The sequence below is a fragment of the Balaenoptera physalus genome, assembly GCF_965194825.1.
Source record: "Balaenoptera physalus genome assembly, chromosome: 8".
Classification (NCBI taxonomy): domain Eukaryota; kingdom Metazoa; phylum Chordata; class Mammalia; order Artiodactyla; family Balaenopteridae; genus Balaenoptera; species Balaenoptera physalus.
The window spans coordinates 58066545-58086285 of NC_138887.1; the positions used below are offsets into that span (position 1 = coordinate 58066545).

At 35.8% G+C, this 19741-nt stretch overlaps 1 protein-coding gene and 1 long non-coding RNA gene across 2 annotated transcripts in view; both read left to right on the forward strand.

The window, feature by feature from the left end:
- The first annotated feature begins 265 nt into the window (after positions 1-265).
- LOC309665952 lies at positions 266-4160 on the forward strand. The gene is made up of 2 exons (XR_014266806.1): positions 266-3307; positions 3794-4160. It is a non-coding gene; the product is annotated as an uncharacterized lncRNA (long non-coding RNA).
- A 3124-nt stretch (positions 4161-7284) lies between these two features.
- Positions 7285-19741, forward strand: part of VWDE (von Willebrand factor D and EGF domains) — a 59263-nt gene continuing 46806 nt past the window's right edge. Inside the window, 3 exon segments of the mRNA XM_082473922.1 lie at positions 7285-7426; positions 16383-16567; positions 17659-17890. Of these exon segments, the coding sequence (XP_082330048.1) occupies positions 7360-7426; positions 16383-16567; positions 17659-17890 (484 nt within the window). The 5' untranslated portion in view covers positions 7285-7359.

Consider the following 19741-nt stretch of genomic DNA (forward strand, 5'->3'; position numbering starts at 1 on the left):
GTGCACCAGAAACTAGCATAGTGTTGTAGGTCAATTATACTTCAAACAAACAAACACACAGACTCTTAGAAAAAGAGATTAGATTTGTGGTTACTGGAGGTGGGGGTGGGGGAATTAGGAAGTGGATGAAGGTAGTCAAAAATACAAACTTCCAGGAACTTCCCTGGCAGTCCAGTGGTTAAAACTCCATGCTCCCAATACAGGGGGCACGGGTTCGATCCCTGGTCAGAGAATGAAGATCCCACATGCCGCATAGCCAAAAATAATAAAATAAAACCAAAAAGCCCCCAAATTTCCAGTTATAGAATAAATAAGTACTAGGGATGTAATGTACAACATGATAAATATAATTAACACTGCTATATGTTATGTATGGAAGTTACTAAGAGAGTAAATCCTAAGAGTTCTCAAAACAAGGAAAAAAAATTTTTTTTCTTTTATTTTGTATCTACGTGAGATGACACACGTTCACTAAACTTACTATGATAATCATTTCATGATGTATGTAAATCACATCACTATGCTATATACCTTAAACTTATACAGTGCTGTATGTCAACTATATTTCAATAAAACTGGAAGAAAAATAATAAAGTTGCTTTTATTGTACAAAAATAACAAAAACAAAATCTTTGAAAAGTAGTAATTTCTCAGTCTTCTGTAAAATATACTGATCTACAAGATAGAAAAACTGCTTAGGTGGTAAAACATGGTCACCGTGTTGCAATCTATGTGATATTGCATGGTTGATTGATATGTAATCAGGTTGTCACCTCTATATGAATTTATGTCAAAAGTAAGCTCAGTCAGGGGTTGAACCATTTCTACTCTGCTGAACACTTTCAAGAAACCTCCTTAGGGCCAATGACATTGAGATATGTTGAAATAAAGGGCCTTCTTTCTGGCCAATGAGTGAAAGATACATTCTTTTTATTTTATCTTATTTTATTTTACTTTTTAAATTTAAGCATAGTTGATTTACAATATTAGTTTCAGGTATGCACCAAGTGATTCAGTATTTTTATAGATTATACTCCATTTAAAGTTATTATAAAATAATGGCTATATTTCCCTGTGCTGAACAATATATCTTTGTTGCTTATTTATTTTATAAATAGTAGTTTGTACCTCTTAATCCCCTGTTCCTGTTTTGTCCCTCTCCCCTTCTTTCTCCCCACTAGTAACCACTAGTTTGTTCTCTTTATCTGTGAGTCTGTTTCTGTTCTGCTATATTCATTTATTTATTTTATTTTTTTTAATTCCACATATATTTAACAGTGATAACATACAGTATTTTTTATTTTTTAAATTCCACATACATTTAAATGTGATAACATACAGTATTTGTCTTTCTCATGACTTATTTCATGAGACTTATTTCACTTATGACTTATTTCACTAAGCAGATTATCCTCTAGGTCACCCATGTTGTTGCAAATGGCAGAATTTCATTCTATTTTTTGGCTGAGTAATATTCAATTATATATATAATTATATATATACATGCACCACATCTTCTTTATCCATTTATCTGTTGATGGACACTTAAGTTGCTTCCATGTCTTGGCAATTGTAAATAATGATGCTGTGAACACTGCGGTGCATGTATCTTTTCAAAGTAGTGTTTTTCTTTTCTTCAGATATATACCCAGGAGTGGAATTGCTGGCTCATACTGTTGCTCTATTTTTAGTTTTTTGAGGAACCTCCATACTGTTTTCCATAGTGACTGCACCAATTTACATTCCCACCAACAGGATTCCCTTTTCTTCACATCCTTAGCAACACTTGTTATCTGCAGACTTTTTGGTGATAGGCATTCTGACAGGTGTGAGGTGATATCTCATTATGGGTTTGATTTGCATTTCTCTGATGATTAGTGAGTTGAGCATCTTTTCACGTGTCTTTTGGCCACCTGTATATTGTCACTGGAAAAATTTTAATCGGATTATTTGGTTTTTTGATATTGAGTTACATGAGCTGTTTATATATTTTGGATATTAACCCCTTATCCATCATATCATTTGCAAATATTTTCTCCCATTCAGTAGGTTGTCTTTTCGTTTTGCCAATGGTTTCCTTTGCTGTGCAAAAGCTTTTAAGTTTAAGTAGGTCCCATTTGTTTATTTTGCCTTTGTTTGCCTTAGGAGACACATCCAAAAAAAAATATTACTATGATTTATGTTAAAGAGTGTTCTGCCTATGTTCTCTTCTAGGAGTTTTATGGTTTCAGGTCTTACATTTAGGTCTCTAATCCACTTTGAATTTATTTTTGTATATGGTGTGAGAAAATGTACTAATTTCATTCTTTTACATGTACCCTCTATTCTGTTTGATTGATCTTTGTGTCTGTTTTTGTGCCAGTACCATGGTGTTTTGATGACTGTAGCTTTGTAGTATAGTCTAAGGTCAAAGAGCACGATACCTCCAGCTTTGTTCTTTTATCTCAAGACTGCTTTGGCTCATTCTTTTTATTTATGTTTTTCTATTTTGACACAGTATACATAACATAAATTTACCATTTTAACCATTTTAAGTGTACAGTTCAGTAGCAATAAGTATATTCACATTGTTCTGCACCATCACCACAATCCACCTCCAGAACTTTTTCATCTTCCCAAACTGAAACTCTGTTCTCATTCAAAAATAACTCCCCATTGTCCTCTTCCCCCAGTCCCTGGCAACCACCGTTCTACTTTCTGTCTCTGTGAACTTGACTACTACAGGTACCTCATATAAGTGGAATCATATAGCATCTGTCCTTTTCTGATTGGTTTCTTTCACTTAGCATAATATCTTCAAGCTTCACCCATGTTTGTAGCTTGTATCAGAATTTCCTTTTTAAAGCTGAATAATATTGCATTGTATCTATATACCACACTTTGCTTACCATTCACCCATAGTGGACAGCTGTGTTTCATCCAAGTTTTAGCTGCTGTGAATAATGCTTCTATGAACATGGATGTAGTAAGATTCATTCTTTTTTTTTTTAAGATTTAATTTTATTTATTTTTGGCTGCTTTGGGTCTTCTTTGCTGCACATGGGCTTTCTCTAGTTGGGGCAAGCAAGGGCTATTCTTTGTTGCAGTGTGTGGGCCTCTCCTTGCAGTGGCTTCTCTTGTCGCGAAGCATGGGGTCTAGGCGTGCGGGCTTCAGTAGTTGTGGCTCATGGGCTCTAGAGCACGGGCTCAGTAGTTGTGGTGCACAGGCTTAGTTGCTCTGCAGCATGTGGGATCTTCCTGGACCAGGGATCGAACCCGTGTCCCCTTCATTGGCAGGCAGATTCCCATCCACTGTGCCACCAGGGAAGTCCCAAAAGATTGATTCTTTTTTTTTTTTTTTTTTTAATTTTGATGGAAAATTTGTATTTTAATCGCTACTCTTTTTTTTTTTTCACACACACACTGTATTTTATTTTTACAAGAGGTAAATAGACTGACACCAAGCATTGTACATGGATGACCACAACAAAAGCAACAATGATTGCAATTACCAAACATGATTTTTTTAAATTAATTAATTAATTAATTTATTTATTTATTTTTGGCTGTGTTGGGTCTTCGTTTCTGTGCGAGGGCTCTCTCCAGTTGCGGCGAGCGGGGGCCACTCTTCATCGCGGTGCACGGGCCTCTCACTATCGCGGCCTCTTGTTGCAGAGCATAGGCTCCAGATGCGCAGGCTCAGTAGTTGTGGCTCACGGGCTCTGTTGCTCCGCGGCATGTGGGATCCTCCCAGACCAGGGCTCGAGCCCGTGTCCCCTGCATTGGCAGGCAGATTCTCTTCCCACCAGGGAAGCCCCCAAAAGATTGATTCTTAAAACAAGCATTCATGCCAAGCATGCAGCTCCCCTCTCTCAGCTTATTTACATTATTTCCTAGAGGCATGCCAAAATAAACATTATAAAAGTCACAGTTAATGGATGCTTTCAGTGAATTTTCTTTAATATATCAAGTGTCTAGCTGACTCATTAAGAAAAAGGAATTTACTATTGTTGGGGGCAAAATGTCTGTCCCATTTAGTGTCTCTGTCTGGGAGCAATGGCCTCCTGAATATAAACTCAGTGCCAAAGCCAAAACATTAATTTGTGAAGCTCAAGAATTGATTTGATGACACTGTTCTCTTCCCCAATGCCATTTCTATCAAACCTCCTCTCCCCCTGCCGGGGGAAAAAAAAAAAAAAGATATATCCAGGTGAGACCCAGACTCTCTCATTTAGTAAAATATACACGGGCCAAAGAATTCATATATTATATAAACGTGTGTTTCTCAGTAAGGTTAATCCAAATTATCCTGAGCACTGTAAGAGGATAACACTGAGGAATGATGAACTCTTCTATAATAGCAAAACGACAAGTATAGTTATGTGGTATTGCACCTTGGTTTTATTATCTGTAAACTATTATGTATACTCATGTTACCTACCCTATGCCAGACACTACCTAAACGCTCTCTCTCCAGACCCCTCCTCCTCCACACCACCCCCACCCCCACACATACATACACTATTGTTTCTTTTTTTTTAAAACAACCAGTCTTATGAATCCATTTCTTTTTTTTTTAATTTTACTTATTATTTATTTATTTTTGGCTGCATCGGGTCCTGCTGTGGCACGCGGGATCTTCGTTGAGGCGTGCAGGATCTTTGGTTGCAGCAGGTGGGCTTCTCTCTAGTTGTGGCGCCTGGGCTCCAGGGCACATGGGCTCTGTAATTTGCGGCACACGGGCTCTCTAGTTGAGGCACTCAAGCTCAGTAGTTGTGGCGAGCAGGCTTAGTTGCCCCGCAGCATGTGGGATCTTAGTTCCCTGAACCAGGGATCGAACCGCGTCCCCTGCATTGTAAGGCGGATTCTTTACCACTGGACCCCCAGGGAAATCCCATACACTATTGTTTCTTAAACTCTACGGGGTAGGTATTATTACCATCATTCCCATGGCACAAAAAAATGAAGTTCAGAGTGCCATCCAAGGTGACACAGTCAGTAAATAGGTAGCAAATCTAGGATTAGAACCCAGGTGTCCTGACCTCAGGATTTGTGCACTTAATCACTGTGTCTTTCTATCCCCTGAATTTGGGGGGTTTACTCATATAAGTTCAGCATAATTTTGCAAATGAACCTGAGAAGAGCTGAGTTATTTCCTTTTTCAAGGAAATTATCCTTTGAAATTTTCTCCTGATTAGTGTTTCCTTTCACTCAAGTTATACTGTACTTGGCTTCATTTTATCTTCCACACAGACATTCTGTATTATTTCCCTCTCAGTGGTATTTACTGCATTTTACACGTACCACTGGTATTTATAATTAGAGTACCATGCTTCCATTCTTTATCCTACTTTTCAAAAATTAAAAAAAAGTTTTAAAAATTTGAATATTATACCAAATTGTGATGAATCTCACTACATAATGTATGTTAAAACATTATTTTTATTACTTTTTGTTTTTCCCACAGCCCTGTAACTAAGTTTTATTCAGTATATTCTTGCAGACTCAAGCCAGTTTAGATGAATTTACTATTGAGATCTGAAAAACAATTAAGTTGTTTTCAGGTTTTTTCCCGTCTTAACTCACTTATATGGAGGAAAATCTGTTCTCTGTTACAAGTCTATTGTAAACTCATAAACTGGTATTCATCAACCAAAACTGAAGGGGAAAATGAGACACATTATACTTTACATTGTATGCTCAGGGTTTGCTGGAAGTTAGGCAAGTGATGTTGTCCTCCAGGAAAGCATAAAAGTTGATTGCATTTCTACAGATACTGCTGGACAATAAATTTACAAAAAAGCCTGATATTATTTAATCCTGATTATAGCCATTACTTTATTTCTGGTGATTTCACAAATAGACTGAGAAAAATCGATGTTTATTTTTCTGTCCCAGTTTTATTAGGGCTTTGATAAGCTGAAACAAAAGACGGAGACTAAAAAATCTCTAGGTTTTCAACCTGCTCACATTGAATTGTTCTTCCATGATTAGGCTTTAAGATGAAACTCATCTTCCACACCCACCAAAAACTTATGTTTCAATTTTTTCCTGGAAGATTGGACGCCTTTTCTGCATCTAAAAGGGGGCTAAACACAAGTTTTGCACAGCACAAAGAAATTTTTTCCAAGATGGACTAATACTCATACGTTTGGAAACAGTTTTTAAACTTTTAAATGGTAATTTCTTTCAAACAAACTATAAACAATTTTTAAAAGAACTTTTTTATACATTTGGGCACCTGCTGTCTTTATCACCATGCATAGTCCATGCTTTTAATCGTCCAAATCTATAAATGGAACTGTGGCCTGAACCCTGATGCTCACCAGGACTCCTGGACTACCATCTGTTGACCAATGTCTTCTTTCCCCTCAGGTACAGGCTCTAAGGGTGAAGTCTCAGGTGATGGATAAAAGGACTCAAGAACTGAGAATACCAGCGAAAAACTAGGAGAGTGAGGTTTCGTTTAAAGACGTAAAAAGATGAAGAACCGGTTAAGAAGGAAAAAAAAAAGGTCCCTTCCCTCTGCAGAGGCAACCATACATCTGAAGACAACTGTAGATTGGAAACCATCCCCTGGGCAACCCTGGGAGTCATGTAACCATGTGTTGAAAACTCCTGAGTCACTGAGTCACCACTGGACAACTGAGAGAGCTCTGGGAATCATCAGCAAATACATGATGACCGTGCCCACGTATTTGGAAAATGTCTAAACGCCCTCCAGTTCACTTCTGAAAAACCTGCCACATAGACAGAGGAAGAGAGCTACTACTGTCGCAGCAGTAATCTCTACTTCCTCCTTCCATCGTTCACACTGAGGCCGAAAGTGGCAGGTGCAACTTCTGAGAAGCACCTGTGGGGGCAAACCAGCAACCCCGATTACCAGGTGAAGAGTCCATCTGCAGGTATGATCAGGGACCCTCTCCCTGCCAGCAGAAACCTTGCAAGCCTTCTTTTATTGGAGGTCCATCGGAACAGTTTCTAGGAATACCAAGTTTTCCTAAAGCATTTGTTAGAACAGCGAGACGCGGGATGCCGTTATATCCTGGGAGTCTTCCCCAAGAATGTGCGACTGCTGTTGACAGCGAGGGTGGTGGAGCCACAGCCAGGACACGTAGGGCGCACGGCGGTCTCGGGGACAGTTGGGCATGGCTTTCCGGCGGCTGGGCGGGATTTGGGAAGGAGGAGCCACCAGGCTCGCTGGGTTATCCCTGGAAAAGACCAGCGCGCCCCAGAGCGAGGATGCGCGGCAACCCTGATGGGCGAGCAGGAACGGACTGAGTTCTGTGATAGGAGGACGGAGAGGCTGCTGTGGCACCCTCCTGCCCGCACCCTCGGCCAGGGATCAGCGACGCCTTCGTCCCACCTCCGGCAGTAGCGATGCTTGACGGAGTCCGGGTGCTGACGCTTGCATTGATGCTCCTGGCCGCCGGGAAAGGTCGGCCAGGTAGGGCGCTGGCGTTAAGGCAGCGCAGGGGCGCCACCTGGGCCTTTGGAGGAGGGGGGCTAACTTCCCGGATGACACGTGGAGCGTGCCTGTGCATCTTTATGGCCGCATCTAATACTTGTCCAATACCAACCTCCTCCCTGTCCTACCGCCTTCTTTGAAATGGTCACTTTACAGCCTTGACACTCTTCAGTTTTCCTTTGTGCACAGGCGACTGTTGCCTCCTATTTTTCTGCTCTTAAGACCCTCAGTCACTTTTTTGTTCCTTTGTTTCCTGCTGATATCCGCTCCTTAAGGTCCCTTTATTACCATAAGAAACTTTTCCTGGATCTTCCAGGCATCCTAGCGACAACTGGATCTGAAATATCCGAAAGGAGTTCAGTTCCAAACTGCACGATTTCTGCACCACTCCCTCCCTACCGCCGGAAATAATAAACTGATTAGCATTTTACCCCTACAATAATTCAATAAGTTTTGTGTATGATACCTTAAGTTTTGTGTATACCTCTTAGAATCAGTTCTGCTACTGTAAAAGAGATCTCTGAGGAGCGAGTAGCTCCCCTCCCACTTCAATCCACGACGAAGAACACATGGTTGAAAACACCGTGAAGTTAAAACAATATTCCTTAGCCCTTCCTGATTGTTTTGTGTTCACACAGATAGGAACATTAAATGAAAGGTGACTTGTTCTTATAAGTTTCCTTATGTTTTTCAGAAATAAATCTGACCTGTGTAAAACTACCCGCAGCTTTAAAAAAAAGATTGTGTGCAACATTTATAAGTGTTCAGGATATAATTTTATTTTATCACCTTGTTGATCTTAATCTAGTTTGCTAAGGTAAGTTTGCTCTGTACAAGAGGAAGGGAGAGCAGCACTTACCCATAAAAATAAAAAGAATATCAGAACACAATTAAGTTATTTCCTAAAATGATAGACCTCAACAAGCTATCATTGATCTGTGCCATCTTTGGTTGCTTACATATTAACTAGATCTTCATGAAGAACTTTTCAAAAAATACATGTAATAATATATAATATGTACTTACTACAGTTAGACGATATGTTTCCAGAAAAGTGACCAATATTTATAAAGGAGTTTGCTTCAGTGTTTACTATAGATCACATAACGACTTCTTGCCCTATATAATAGCCTTGTAATCTCTCTACTAAAGGCGAATATTAACCATTGCCATGTTCTAAGCTCCTATTGTGGTAAAGTTGATAATAAAGTTTATGCTAAACTTCTTTATGTTAATATAGTAGAAATAAAAGTGGAGACAAATGGAACATACAAGACTTTTTCAAATAGCTTTATTAAGATATAGTTCAGATACCATACAAATCATTCATTTACAGTGTACAATGGTTTCTTACAGGACACAGTGATCTATGGGTTTACGTATATTCAAAAATATGTGCAACCATTACTATAGTCAATTTTAGAACATTTTTATCACCTTGAAAAGAAATACCATACTCTAGCTATCCTCCCCTTATACCCTCCTTCACCCTCTCCACCCTCCCAACTATAAGCAATCACTAATCTACTTTCTGCTCTATAGATTTACCTATTCAGGATATTTTATCTAAATAGAATCATATAACAGATTGTCTTTTGTGACTGACTTCTTTCATTTAGCATCATGTTTTCAAGGTTCATCATGTTCTAACATGTATCAGTACTTCCTCTTTTTGTGATGGAATAATATTCCATTGTAAGTACATACCAGGTTTTGTATATAAATCGATCAGTTGGTGAACATTTGGATTGTTTTTACCTTATGGCTATTATAAATAATGTTGCTGTAAACATCTGGGTATAAGTTTTTGTATGGACACATTTTCATTTCTTTTAGAAATATACCTAGGAGTGGAGTTATTGGATCATAGGGTAACTCTGTGTTTAACCATTTCAGGAATAGCCAGACTGTTTTCCAAAGCAGCTGCACTGTTTTACATTCCTGCAGCAGTGTATGAGGGTTTTAATTTATCCACAGCCTCGTCAGCGCTTGTTATTATCTGAAAAAAAAGTTTTTTTATCTGAAATTTTGATTCTAGCCATTCTAGTGGGTGTGAAGTGACGTCTCATTGTGGTTTGATTTGCATTTCTCTGGCGGCTAACGACGTCAAGCATTTTTTCATGTGTTTATTGAACATTTACATATCTTCTTTGGAGAAATACCTACTCAAATACTTTGCCAATTTTTTAATTGGGTCATTGGCCTTTTTGTTATTGAGTTGTATGTATTATTTGTATAGTCTAAATACAATTATCTTAGCAGACATGTGGATTTGCAGTTATTTTCTTCCATTCTGTGGGTTGTCTTTTCACTTTCTTGATAATGTCCTTTGAAGCATGGAAGTTGCTAATTTTGCTGAAGTCCAGTTTGTCTATCTTTTGTTGCTTGTGCGTTGTTGTCATATCTTGAAATCCATTGCCAAATCTACAGTCATGAAGATTTACCCCAATATTTTTCCTAAGTCTTTTAGTTTTAGTTCTTGTATTTTGGTCTTTGATCCATTTTGAATTAACTTTGTATATGGTAAAACCAAAGGGTCCAATTTCATTATTTTGCAGGTGGATATCCAGTTTTGTTGAAAAGATTGTCATTTCCCCATTGACTGATCTGGGCACCCGTCTCAAAAATCAGTTAAAAACCATAGGTACATGGGTTTATTTCTGGACTCTCAATTTTATTCATCAATCTATGTCTCTCCTCATGCCACCACTAAACTTTCTTGATTACTGTAGCTCTATAGTAAATTTTGAAATGAGAAAATGTGAGTCCTCCTGTTTTGTTCTTCTTTTTCAAGATTAGTTTAGCTATTCTGGTCCCCTGAAATTTCATATGAATTTTACAATTAGTTTGTCATTCTTTACAAAAGAGTCAGCTGGTATTCTGTTAGGAGCTGTGATGAATCTGCATGTAAATTTGGGGAGTATTGCCAACTTAACAACATTAAATTTTCAGATCCACGAACATGGATGAATTTCCATTTAAGTACTTAGGTCTTTAATTTCTTTCAACAATGTTTGTTATATTCAAAATATAAGTTTTGTGTTTTTGTTAAATTTATCCCTAAGTATTTGTTCTTTTGAAACTATTATAAATGGAATTGTTTTCTTAATTTCCTTCTTAGTCTATTTATTGCACATGTTTAAGAATATAATTAACCACCCTAAGGCCCATAAAACTTTGGGCAACTCCCAGTTTCTTCATTTGTGAAACAGAAAAGTTAATAACCTTGCCAGCTTATTTTAACACAGCAAATGTAGAAAGCATCTACTATGTGTGGGCATTATTCTAAGCACTTTAAAATACATTACCCACATTAAATCATTTACTTCTCACAATAGCCACAGGATAAGTATTATTATTACCTTATTTTACAAGTAAGAAAACTGAGTCACATATATGCTAGGCCATTTACCCAAAGTCACATACTATTAAGTAGCAGAGCCAGACTCTGAACACATGCAAGGTGGCTTCAGATTCTAACATCCTTAACTATTGGGCTATCTCTACTGCCCCTGGTGAATGAAATAGCATATGTTCACACAAAAATTTGTTCATTAAGGTCCACTTCAGCATTATTCATAATAGGCAAAAAGTGGAAACAACCCAAATGCCCATCAAATGATGAATGGGTAAACAAAAGGTGGTATATCCAGTGGAATACTATTTGGCCATAAGTAGGAATGAAGTACTGCAACATGGATGAAACTTGAAAACATGGTAAAGCCAGAGACAAAATGCCACATATTATATGATTGTTTTTATATAAAATGTCTAGAGTAGGTAAATCCATAGAGACAAAAAAGTTAGTCGTTGCCAGTGGCTGGAGGTAGAGGGGAATGGGCGGGAGTGACTGCTAATGATACAGGTGTCTTTTTGGGGTGATGAAAATGTTCTAAAATTGTGGTATACAACTTCGTGAATATGCAAAAAGAAAAAAAAAGCACCCCATACTGAATTCTACATTTAGAAATGGTAAATTTTATGGTATGTGAATTTTTAAAAAAGAATAAAATCACATTTTGCATCTTGATTTTATATCCTGAAACCTTGTTGAACTTGTTCACTAGTGTTAATATTTTGTTGTGTTTTTTAGTGGATTTCTTAGAATTTTTACATAAAAAATTAGGTCATCTGTGAATAAAGATAGTTTTACTTCTTTCTTTCCAATCTGGATATCTTTATTTATTTATCTTGCCTAGTTGTCCTGGTTAGAACCTCAAGTACAGTGTTGAATAGAAATGGTCAGAGTGGATATCCTTGTCTTGTTCCTGATCTTATGAGAAAGCATCTAGTCTTTCTCCATAAGGTATGTTGTGGCTACGGGGTTTTTTGTAGATTTCCTTTATTGGGTTGAGCAAGTGCCCTTCTTCTATTCCTAGTTTTTTATCATAATGTGTTAGATTTTTTTCAAGTGATTTTTCTGTGTCTATTGAGAAGCACATGCGGATTTTATTTTTTATTCTGTTAATACAGTATATTACCTTAATTCATTTTTGGATGTTGAATCAACCTTGCATGCCTAGGATAAATCCTACTTGGTCATGGTTTATAATTCTTTGTCTGTATTTCTGGATTTGATTTGCTAGTATTTTGCTGAGGACTTTTGTATCTGTATTAAAAAGATACATTGGTTCATAGGCTTTTTTTTCCTGTGATATCATTTTCTGGCTTTGGTATCAGGGTAATATTGGGCTCATAGAATGAGTTTGGAAGTATTCCATCTTTTTCTAATTTTTGGAAATGTTTGTGAAGAATTGGTATTATTTAAATGTTAGGTAGAACTGAGCATTGATGCCATCTAGACCTGGCCTTTTCTTTTTGGATGTTTGTGTCTTTTTTTTTTTTTTTTTTACCGATTCAGTCTTTTCACATGATATAAATCTATTTGGATTGCTTACTTTTTCTTGAATCAGTTTTGTACTTTGTGTCTTTTTAGGAATTTCTCAATTTTATATGTTATCTAATGTATTGGCATGCAACTGTAATAGTATTCCTTAATAAGATTTGTAGTGGTGTGCCCTGTTTCATTTTGATCCTAGTAAGTGAGTCTTCTCTCTCTTTTTCTCAGCAAACCTAGAAGTATGTCACCTTTGTTGATTTTTTTCAAAGAACCAGCTTTTGGTTTCATTGATTTTTCTCTACTGTTTTTCTATTCTCAATTTCATTAATGTCTTCTTTAGTCTTTAAAATTTCTTTCCTTCTTCCTTTAGATTTAGTATGTTCTTCTTTTTCCAATCTTCAGGCATAAGATTAGTTCATTATATTGGGATCCTTTTCTTTTTTAATATAGGCATATATATCTATAATTTTCCTCTAACCACTACTTTAGCAGCATCCCATAAATTTTGGTGTGTTGTATCTTTATTTTAATCCTTTTCAATGTATTTTCTCGTTTCTATTTTCATTTCTTTGACCCCTTGCTTTTCTAGGTTGTTTAATTTCCACATATTTGTAAATTTCTTTCTGCTGTTGATTTATATATTCATTCTATTGCAGTCAGAGAACATACTTTGTATAATTTTTATCTTTTCAAATTTATTGAGGTTTGTCTTATGGTCTAATGTATTGTCCATCCTGGAAAATGTTCCATGTGCACTTCAGAAGAATTTATATTCTGCTGTTGTTGGGTAGAGTGTTCTATAGATGTCTGTTAGGTCAAGTTGGTTTATAGTGTGTTGTTCTGGCTGTTTCCTTGACGATTTTCTGCCCGTTTTTCTATTCATGTTGAAAGTGGAGTATTGGAAGTCCCCAACTATTACTGTTGAAGTAGGTATTTTTTTCCCCTTTGTTTCTCTTAGATTTTGCTTCATGTATGTTTGTGCTCTGTTATTAGGTGTATATCTTCCTCATGGATTGAAACTTTTATTGCTATAAAATATCCCTCTTTGTCTCTAGTAACATTTTTTTTGTTTTAAGATATTTTTGTCCGATATTAGTACAGCCAATCCAGTTTTCTTGTGGTTACTGTTTGCGTAATGTTATTGTCCATCCTTTTACTTTCAGTCTATTTGTATTCTTTTCAAGAGCATTCATCCTTTAATATATAAAGGACGACAAAGTAAAGAGACTTAGCAAGTCCATCACTCTCTATTTGACCTTGCTTTTCAGCCTTTTGTGTTGTTGCCGAATCCATAATACAGTTTTGAATATTAGAAGCTTAATGATTAACTTTTTATTTCTCACTGAATTTGGAGCTAAAAGGTGGTTTTTCTCTTTTCCACATCTTTGGGGAAGTTATACAATTTTTAAAAATTCACAGATATTTGAAATTCCCATAGAGCAATATACCAAAGGTTTTATAATTATAAACTCAGATATTATGAAGTGCCTGTCTTTAGGCATTAAGCGTATCATCTCTTAAAAATACAATAATTTATTTAGTTTCTTAACATATTTGTCTGTCACCCAATTATGAATCTTAAAGCATACTAATCTTAGCCATTGTGTTAACCAATGTATTAATCTAATACAGGTTACTTATACCTACAAACAAAACTAGAAAACTATTTGCATATTGTATCATTATGTATCTATTATTTATAACTTGACACGTTTTCCCAAAGTATTTGAAATGCAAATATTGCAGATTCTATTATATACTACCTAGCTTCTTTAAATCCTATTGAGAAGAAGACAGAATAAATAGAAATGTAAATTTTAATGTATATTTTATACGTACTTTTGTTTTGAGGGAAAAAATTTTTATTGGACATTTGCTAGAAAGCTTTGCACATCATTCGTGTCATGAAATTGACTGATGTGTGAAATGGGCTTGTAGAGTTACTCTTTTAGTCCTTCAGGAGCTAGGCCCCCAGATTCTCAAACGGGAGCCCAAACCAGCCATAGTTAACTATATCCTCCCTTCTAGAGTTAAGGTTGTAATGAGGTTTTTAAGAGTGTGGCTTATTCATTGTTAGTAAGATTTAAATTTTTCTACAGAGACCTTGAACATTTAATGAGTGACAAGTCGATTTGGAGGGAAAAATTGTGAAATGAACGATACAAAATATGAGCTATTATTAATTATACAAATTAAGAATTTTCCTCTAAAATAAATATTAAACAAAAAAATAAAAAATTTAAAATTTCTGTTTAAATATTACACAATTCTTAGTATTGTTGATGTCACACTGTGATTGCTTCTACATTTATGACATCTTTAGCTTTGGATTAGAAAACAGTTATTTAAAGCAGCAAAATCAGAGGAAATGTGAGAACTTCAGAAGTGCTTAGCAAGGAGAAATACTGCACAGAATAAAGATGGAGTTATTGACTTTTTTCCCAATACAAAATTCTGTTGTAGGATAAGATCAGAGAAAACATTTCAATAATTTATACAAACCTCACTAGTAATCTCTTTTAAAATATTTTCCTTAGTTTCTAACCACGTGCAATCTTCTGATATTGACAGGGGGTTAGAATTATTTCAAAATTAAATGAAATGATAGCACATCCTCTGACTTCTACCCACATACATTTTATAAAATATTTATCTAGTGTTGACAAATTGAGATTGTCAAAGTCACTAGAGCCTTTTGGGACATTTATAACTGGTGAAACTAGAGACAAAAGGAAGAAGAACCTTTTGTGGTCGTTCCTGAAATCTTTTACTAAAAAAATTCTTTAGGGAGATCTTTTATCTTGCAAAACAATACCTTTTTTACAGTTTAATTGCTGTAACTACAAACAAAATAAAAAGCAAAAACCTGTATAATAAAGACAATTTTATAAGCTACATTTGTGAGACTGACATGCAAATTACTATCTCTAGTTTACTGTGCTCCTTATTAATTTGTTTGGAAACTGATTTTTGTTCGTAAACACTGTGTAACTTAAAATTATGTAATAAACATTTGAGAGTTTTGTTCAGTTAGATCGATTTTTTTCTATAGTGAGGTACTTTCGTAATGATTAAATTTTTCTTTCCCATTTCTATTTCAAAGATATTATCTTTACTATAGTGTTTTCCTTGAACAAATACAATATCTAATACTGGGAGATTTTCTGCCTATTGTGTCAATAAGATACTCCAAATAAGGACAGTTCCATGTGTTTCTTATTATTAGGGAGACAGTAGCCTCAAACAAGAGCTGTATTTCCAGGATAACTGTTTTTATTGCCTCCTCTTCTCTTCTCTCTTCTTGCTGGGAAGAGGCGCTTTATGTTCTCCCTCTGTAGATTTGACAGAAAAAAGTATCTTCCAGGCCAACTACTGCTCAGAAAATGGCTTTCCTAAAAAATCTACAGAACTAGCTCTTTCTCCATGTTTTTTTTCTTGTTTTTCCTTCAAAACTGTTCCCCTCTACCCCATTCATTTTCCTGTGCTTAGAAATGAAAATGAACTTCATTACTTTTATATTTAAAAATAAGAAAAAATGTGAAAACTTTATATTTTTTCCTGCAGTAAAAAAATGCAGGAAACTTCACTAGGAGGGCATTTTACAAAAATTATATTAGCATTGAAAGTTTGGTTTAGTTTGTTGCATTCCAGGACCTGGCAGAGATGGGATCTGGGGGGGCACATGGCTACTGTGGCAGAAAGCAGGTCATGGAGGGTCAGTAATTGCATTCAAATCTGGAGGATCACTCTCAAGAGGAGTCCTTGTAAGGCCTATGCCTTCTGATGGTAGGAATAAACAAATCCTGACTCAACAGCAATCAGCAATTTTGCCTGTCCAAATTAAATGAAAATAAAGTCCTTGAAGCTCAAATACCTCAAAAATACATTCTAAAGAGTTTGTTGATTGGTTTATTGTATTTATGGAAAGTGCATATTGTCATCTTTGTTTTACTAAGAGATCATGACATTTCAGATGGCCTTTATGTGCACTTGTAGGTTTATTTGCTCTGTTTTTGTTTCAGGAGTCAGTTTCAATCGAGGGCTGAACTATGTCAATGAAGAAAATACATAACATCATCTGTCTTTCCATTCTAGCTCAGGAGTGCTCTCCTGGGGGACACCAGTTTCTTCAGAGCCCTTACAGAAGTGTCCATTTTGACTCCCTGCGCCTCCAGCAGTTAGCCATTCAAGACCTGATATGTGACCACTCCCTTTCTCCCGGATGGTATCGATTTCTCCTCTTTGCCAGACCTGCTAAGATGCCAACCAAATGTGCTGAGGTTATCAACTCACTAATGTGAACTACACGTGCTTTTTCTTAAGTATTTTTTCATATAAGGATTGAATCTTGCTACAACCAATTTATTTCTCACACTGCAATATTATTTTAATTTTGCATCAAGATTAAGTTAATCAAAGGGAGTATTCCAAGGTTCTCTATTCTGACAATAATAGTAATAGTTAATGTAATGTTCAACAGTCCACCAAGTGCTTTAACTTACAGTATCTTATAAAGACAGTCTATCATTGTGATTTCCACCATATAATACAGAAAACATATTTTTAGGTGTAACACACGTAGAGTCACCTGGATAGCAGGTAAGAAAGCCAAGTTTTGATCACAGGCTGTCATTCTCCAGGGCTCAGGTACTTAACCTCAGTAACTTTCAAACAGTAAAATACTGCATATTTTAAGTGCTTCAGTTCTTGTCTGCTTAACAGAAGGATTATGTCTTAATAGAAGGCTCATTTTCCTTATCGATACCCACATTTTAAAAATTATGCAGAAGTGGGAATTATTTTCCTTTTTAGGTATGTAATGTAAAAAGAACTCAGGAAAGATATCCAAATTTGGCTTCAAGTGAGGCTTTAACCTCATTTTTTTCCCAAATTGCCAGCTTGTTGGTCCATGACCAAATTTTGAGCAATCCTGTCTTCCTCCCCTGATTTTTGATGGCTCCTCTACTGTGCACTAACTTCTTACGTATACTATTTCCAGAAATTTTTCAAGAAATCTCCAAGATCAGTTTATCTTTGTGCTGTATATTAAGATGACTTCAGATTGACTTGTCTTAGATGTATCAGCTGTTTCATGAGTTAACTGATACTGAATTTCTCTTGTTCACAATACAAATGTAATAAATGTATTTTAATTGAAAAAGATTATATTAATTATGAGGGATGTACCCTTAAATTTACTATTCCATGAAGTTACTACTTCTTTTATGGTACGGGTACAAGTTATTAGAGTTTTTTAAATGATTGATACTTTAATATTTTAGAGGTTGTGTAAAAGAAAATGCAAAGTTGATTTATCTACCATGTAGGAAAAAAATTGGCTTTTCAACTTTTGTTTTCTTTGATCCAAAAGATGAACCACTGTGCAACACAGGCCCCCATCTGCCTGTCTCTGAACGATTCAGAACCACTACCTCCACCTGGGGAGATCAAGCAATTGACAGCTTGTGCCACATGGCAGTTTTTGTGTAGCACTACAAAAGACTGCTGTCTTTTTCAAATCCCAGTGTCCGTAAGAAACTGTGGAAAGTTTTTTGTGTACTTACTACAACCCACTCAGGGATGTATGGGATATTGTGCAGAAGGTAAGAAAACATGTGTAATACACATGAACTGCTAGTGATGGAACTCTGTAAGTTGGTGTGTTTGTGTTTGGCATGCGAATTCTTAGTTGTTGCATGCATGTGGGATCTAGTCCCCTGAGCAGGGACTGAACCCGGGCCCCCTGCATTGGGAGCGTGGAGTCTTAACCACTGTGCTACCAGGGAAGTCCCAGAAATAATTTATCTGTTGTTATTTTTGAAACCTTCTTCTTTAAATACATGTTAACAAATGTTTTTTGATCTACATTGTTGCGAGCAATGATCAGCTCACCCAGATAGTTGAGGCCAATTAATTCAAAAATCTTAATTTCATGAATTATTTTCTTTTCAGTCATTTGTTATCTCCTGTTCCTAATAATCACTTCCATAGATAGTTCCTCCCTGTTTGGAAATGAGTTCAGCATCTTTTTCTTAATTTATTTAAGAGAAAATTTTTACTCAGATATGTAATTTTTAAAAAATCATATACACTCAAAAGTAGTCTATCATTTTCTTCAAATCTAGATAATGATTTGGCCTAATGTTTAAAATGTTTGGCAAAATATTTATTACTTGGATTAGTTTGGAAACATTTCATTTGTTATTGTAATTTTGTAATTAAATATCTAACAAAATCACACTTTAAAATATCTGAAAGTACATAAGTTTGTTCCCCTCATATTTAGACTAAGGTCTCAGAATTTTCCAAAATCTACATTACAGAATTGAGAAAATAATTTTATGATTATCATAAAATTGCAGTGTATATCATAGAAAAATATTTGTATATTTTAGGACATTTAAAAAATCTTACTTTTAAAATTTATCACTCAGATATTTTTCTCTTTTCTAAAACAGAACAAAACAAATAAAAAACTATTTTGAAACATTTTAGATCCCTAGATTTAATCTTGCAAATGCCCAGAGAAAAAAAATCGTAATATCTTCCTGAGTTCCTAGAGAAAACTTTAAACTTTTTTAACCTCGAAAAAATGAAAAGAATAAGACTATTGTTTAACACTTAATATATTTCACTAACAGTATAATCACTTCTGTAATGAACAGCTCTTTCAACCCAAAGTAATGATGGATTGAGTTATAAGAGTAATTTATAAGAGTAAAATAGTAAGGCATTTGATTTTGCATTATAATGACATTTTTCTTTATAACAGGAAATTATAAAGTAGAAAATCTTAATTTTATTTGTTTGTTCCATTTTTTTAGAAAAGGTAATTGCTTAAAAGAAAGTAAATTACTTTTCTGTTCAAGAGCTAGACTTTCCAAGAGTAGTCATATTCAACATGCATTGATATAAGCTTGATGAGCTGACAAACTTCTCCGCTATCAATATTTATGTGATTATGGGTCAAAGTAAGAATATGCTGGGACTTCCCTGGTGGCGCAGTGGTTAAGAATCCGCCTGCCAATGCAGGGGACACAGGTTCAATCCCTGGTCCGGGAAGATCCCACATACTGTGGAACAACTAAACCCGTGCGCCACAATTACTGAGCCTGTGCTCTAGAGCCTGCGAGCCACAATTCCTGAACCCACACGCCTAGGGCCCATGCTCCGCAACAAGAAAAGCCACCGCAATGAGAAGCCCGCGCACCGCAACGAAGAGTAGCCCCCGCTCGCCGCAACTAGAGAAAGCCTGCACACAACAACAAAGACCCAACGCAGCCAAAAATAAATAAATTATAAATAAATTTAAAAAAAAAGAATATGCTACTCTGCTGATTGCCAGAAAATAATTATTTTTCTAAACATATTTTATTTTTTCTTAATATAAATCCCTGAGTTACAGTTTTCATGAGCTTTCCCATAACAACTCTTTAAGATGCCCAACTACAAAT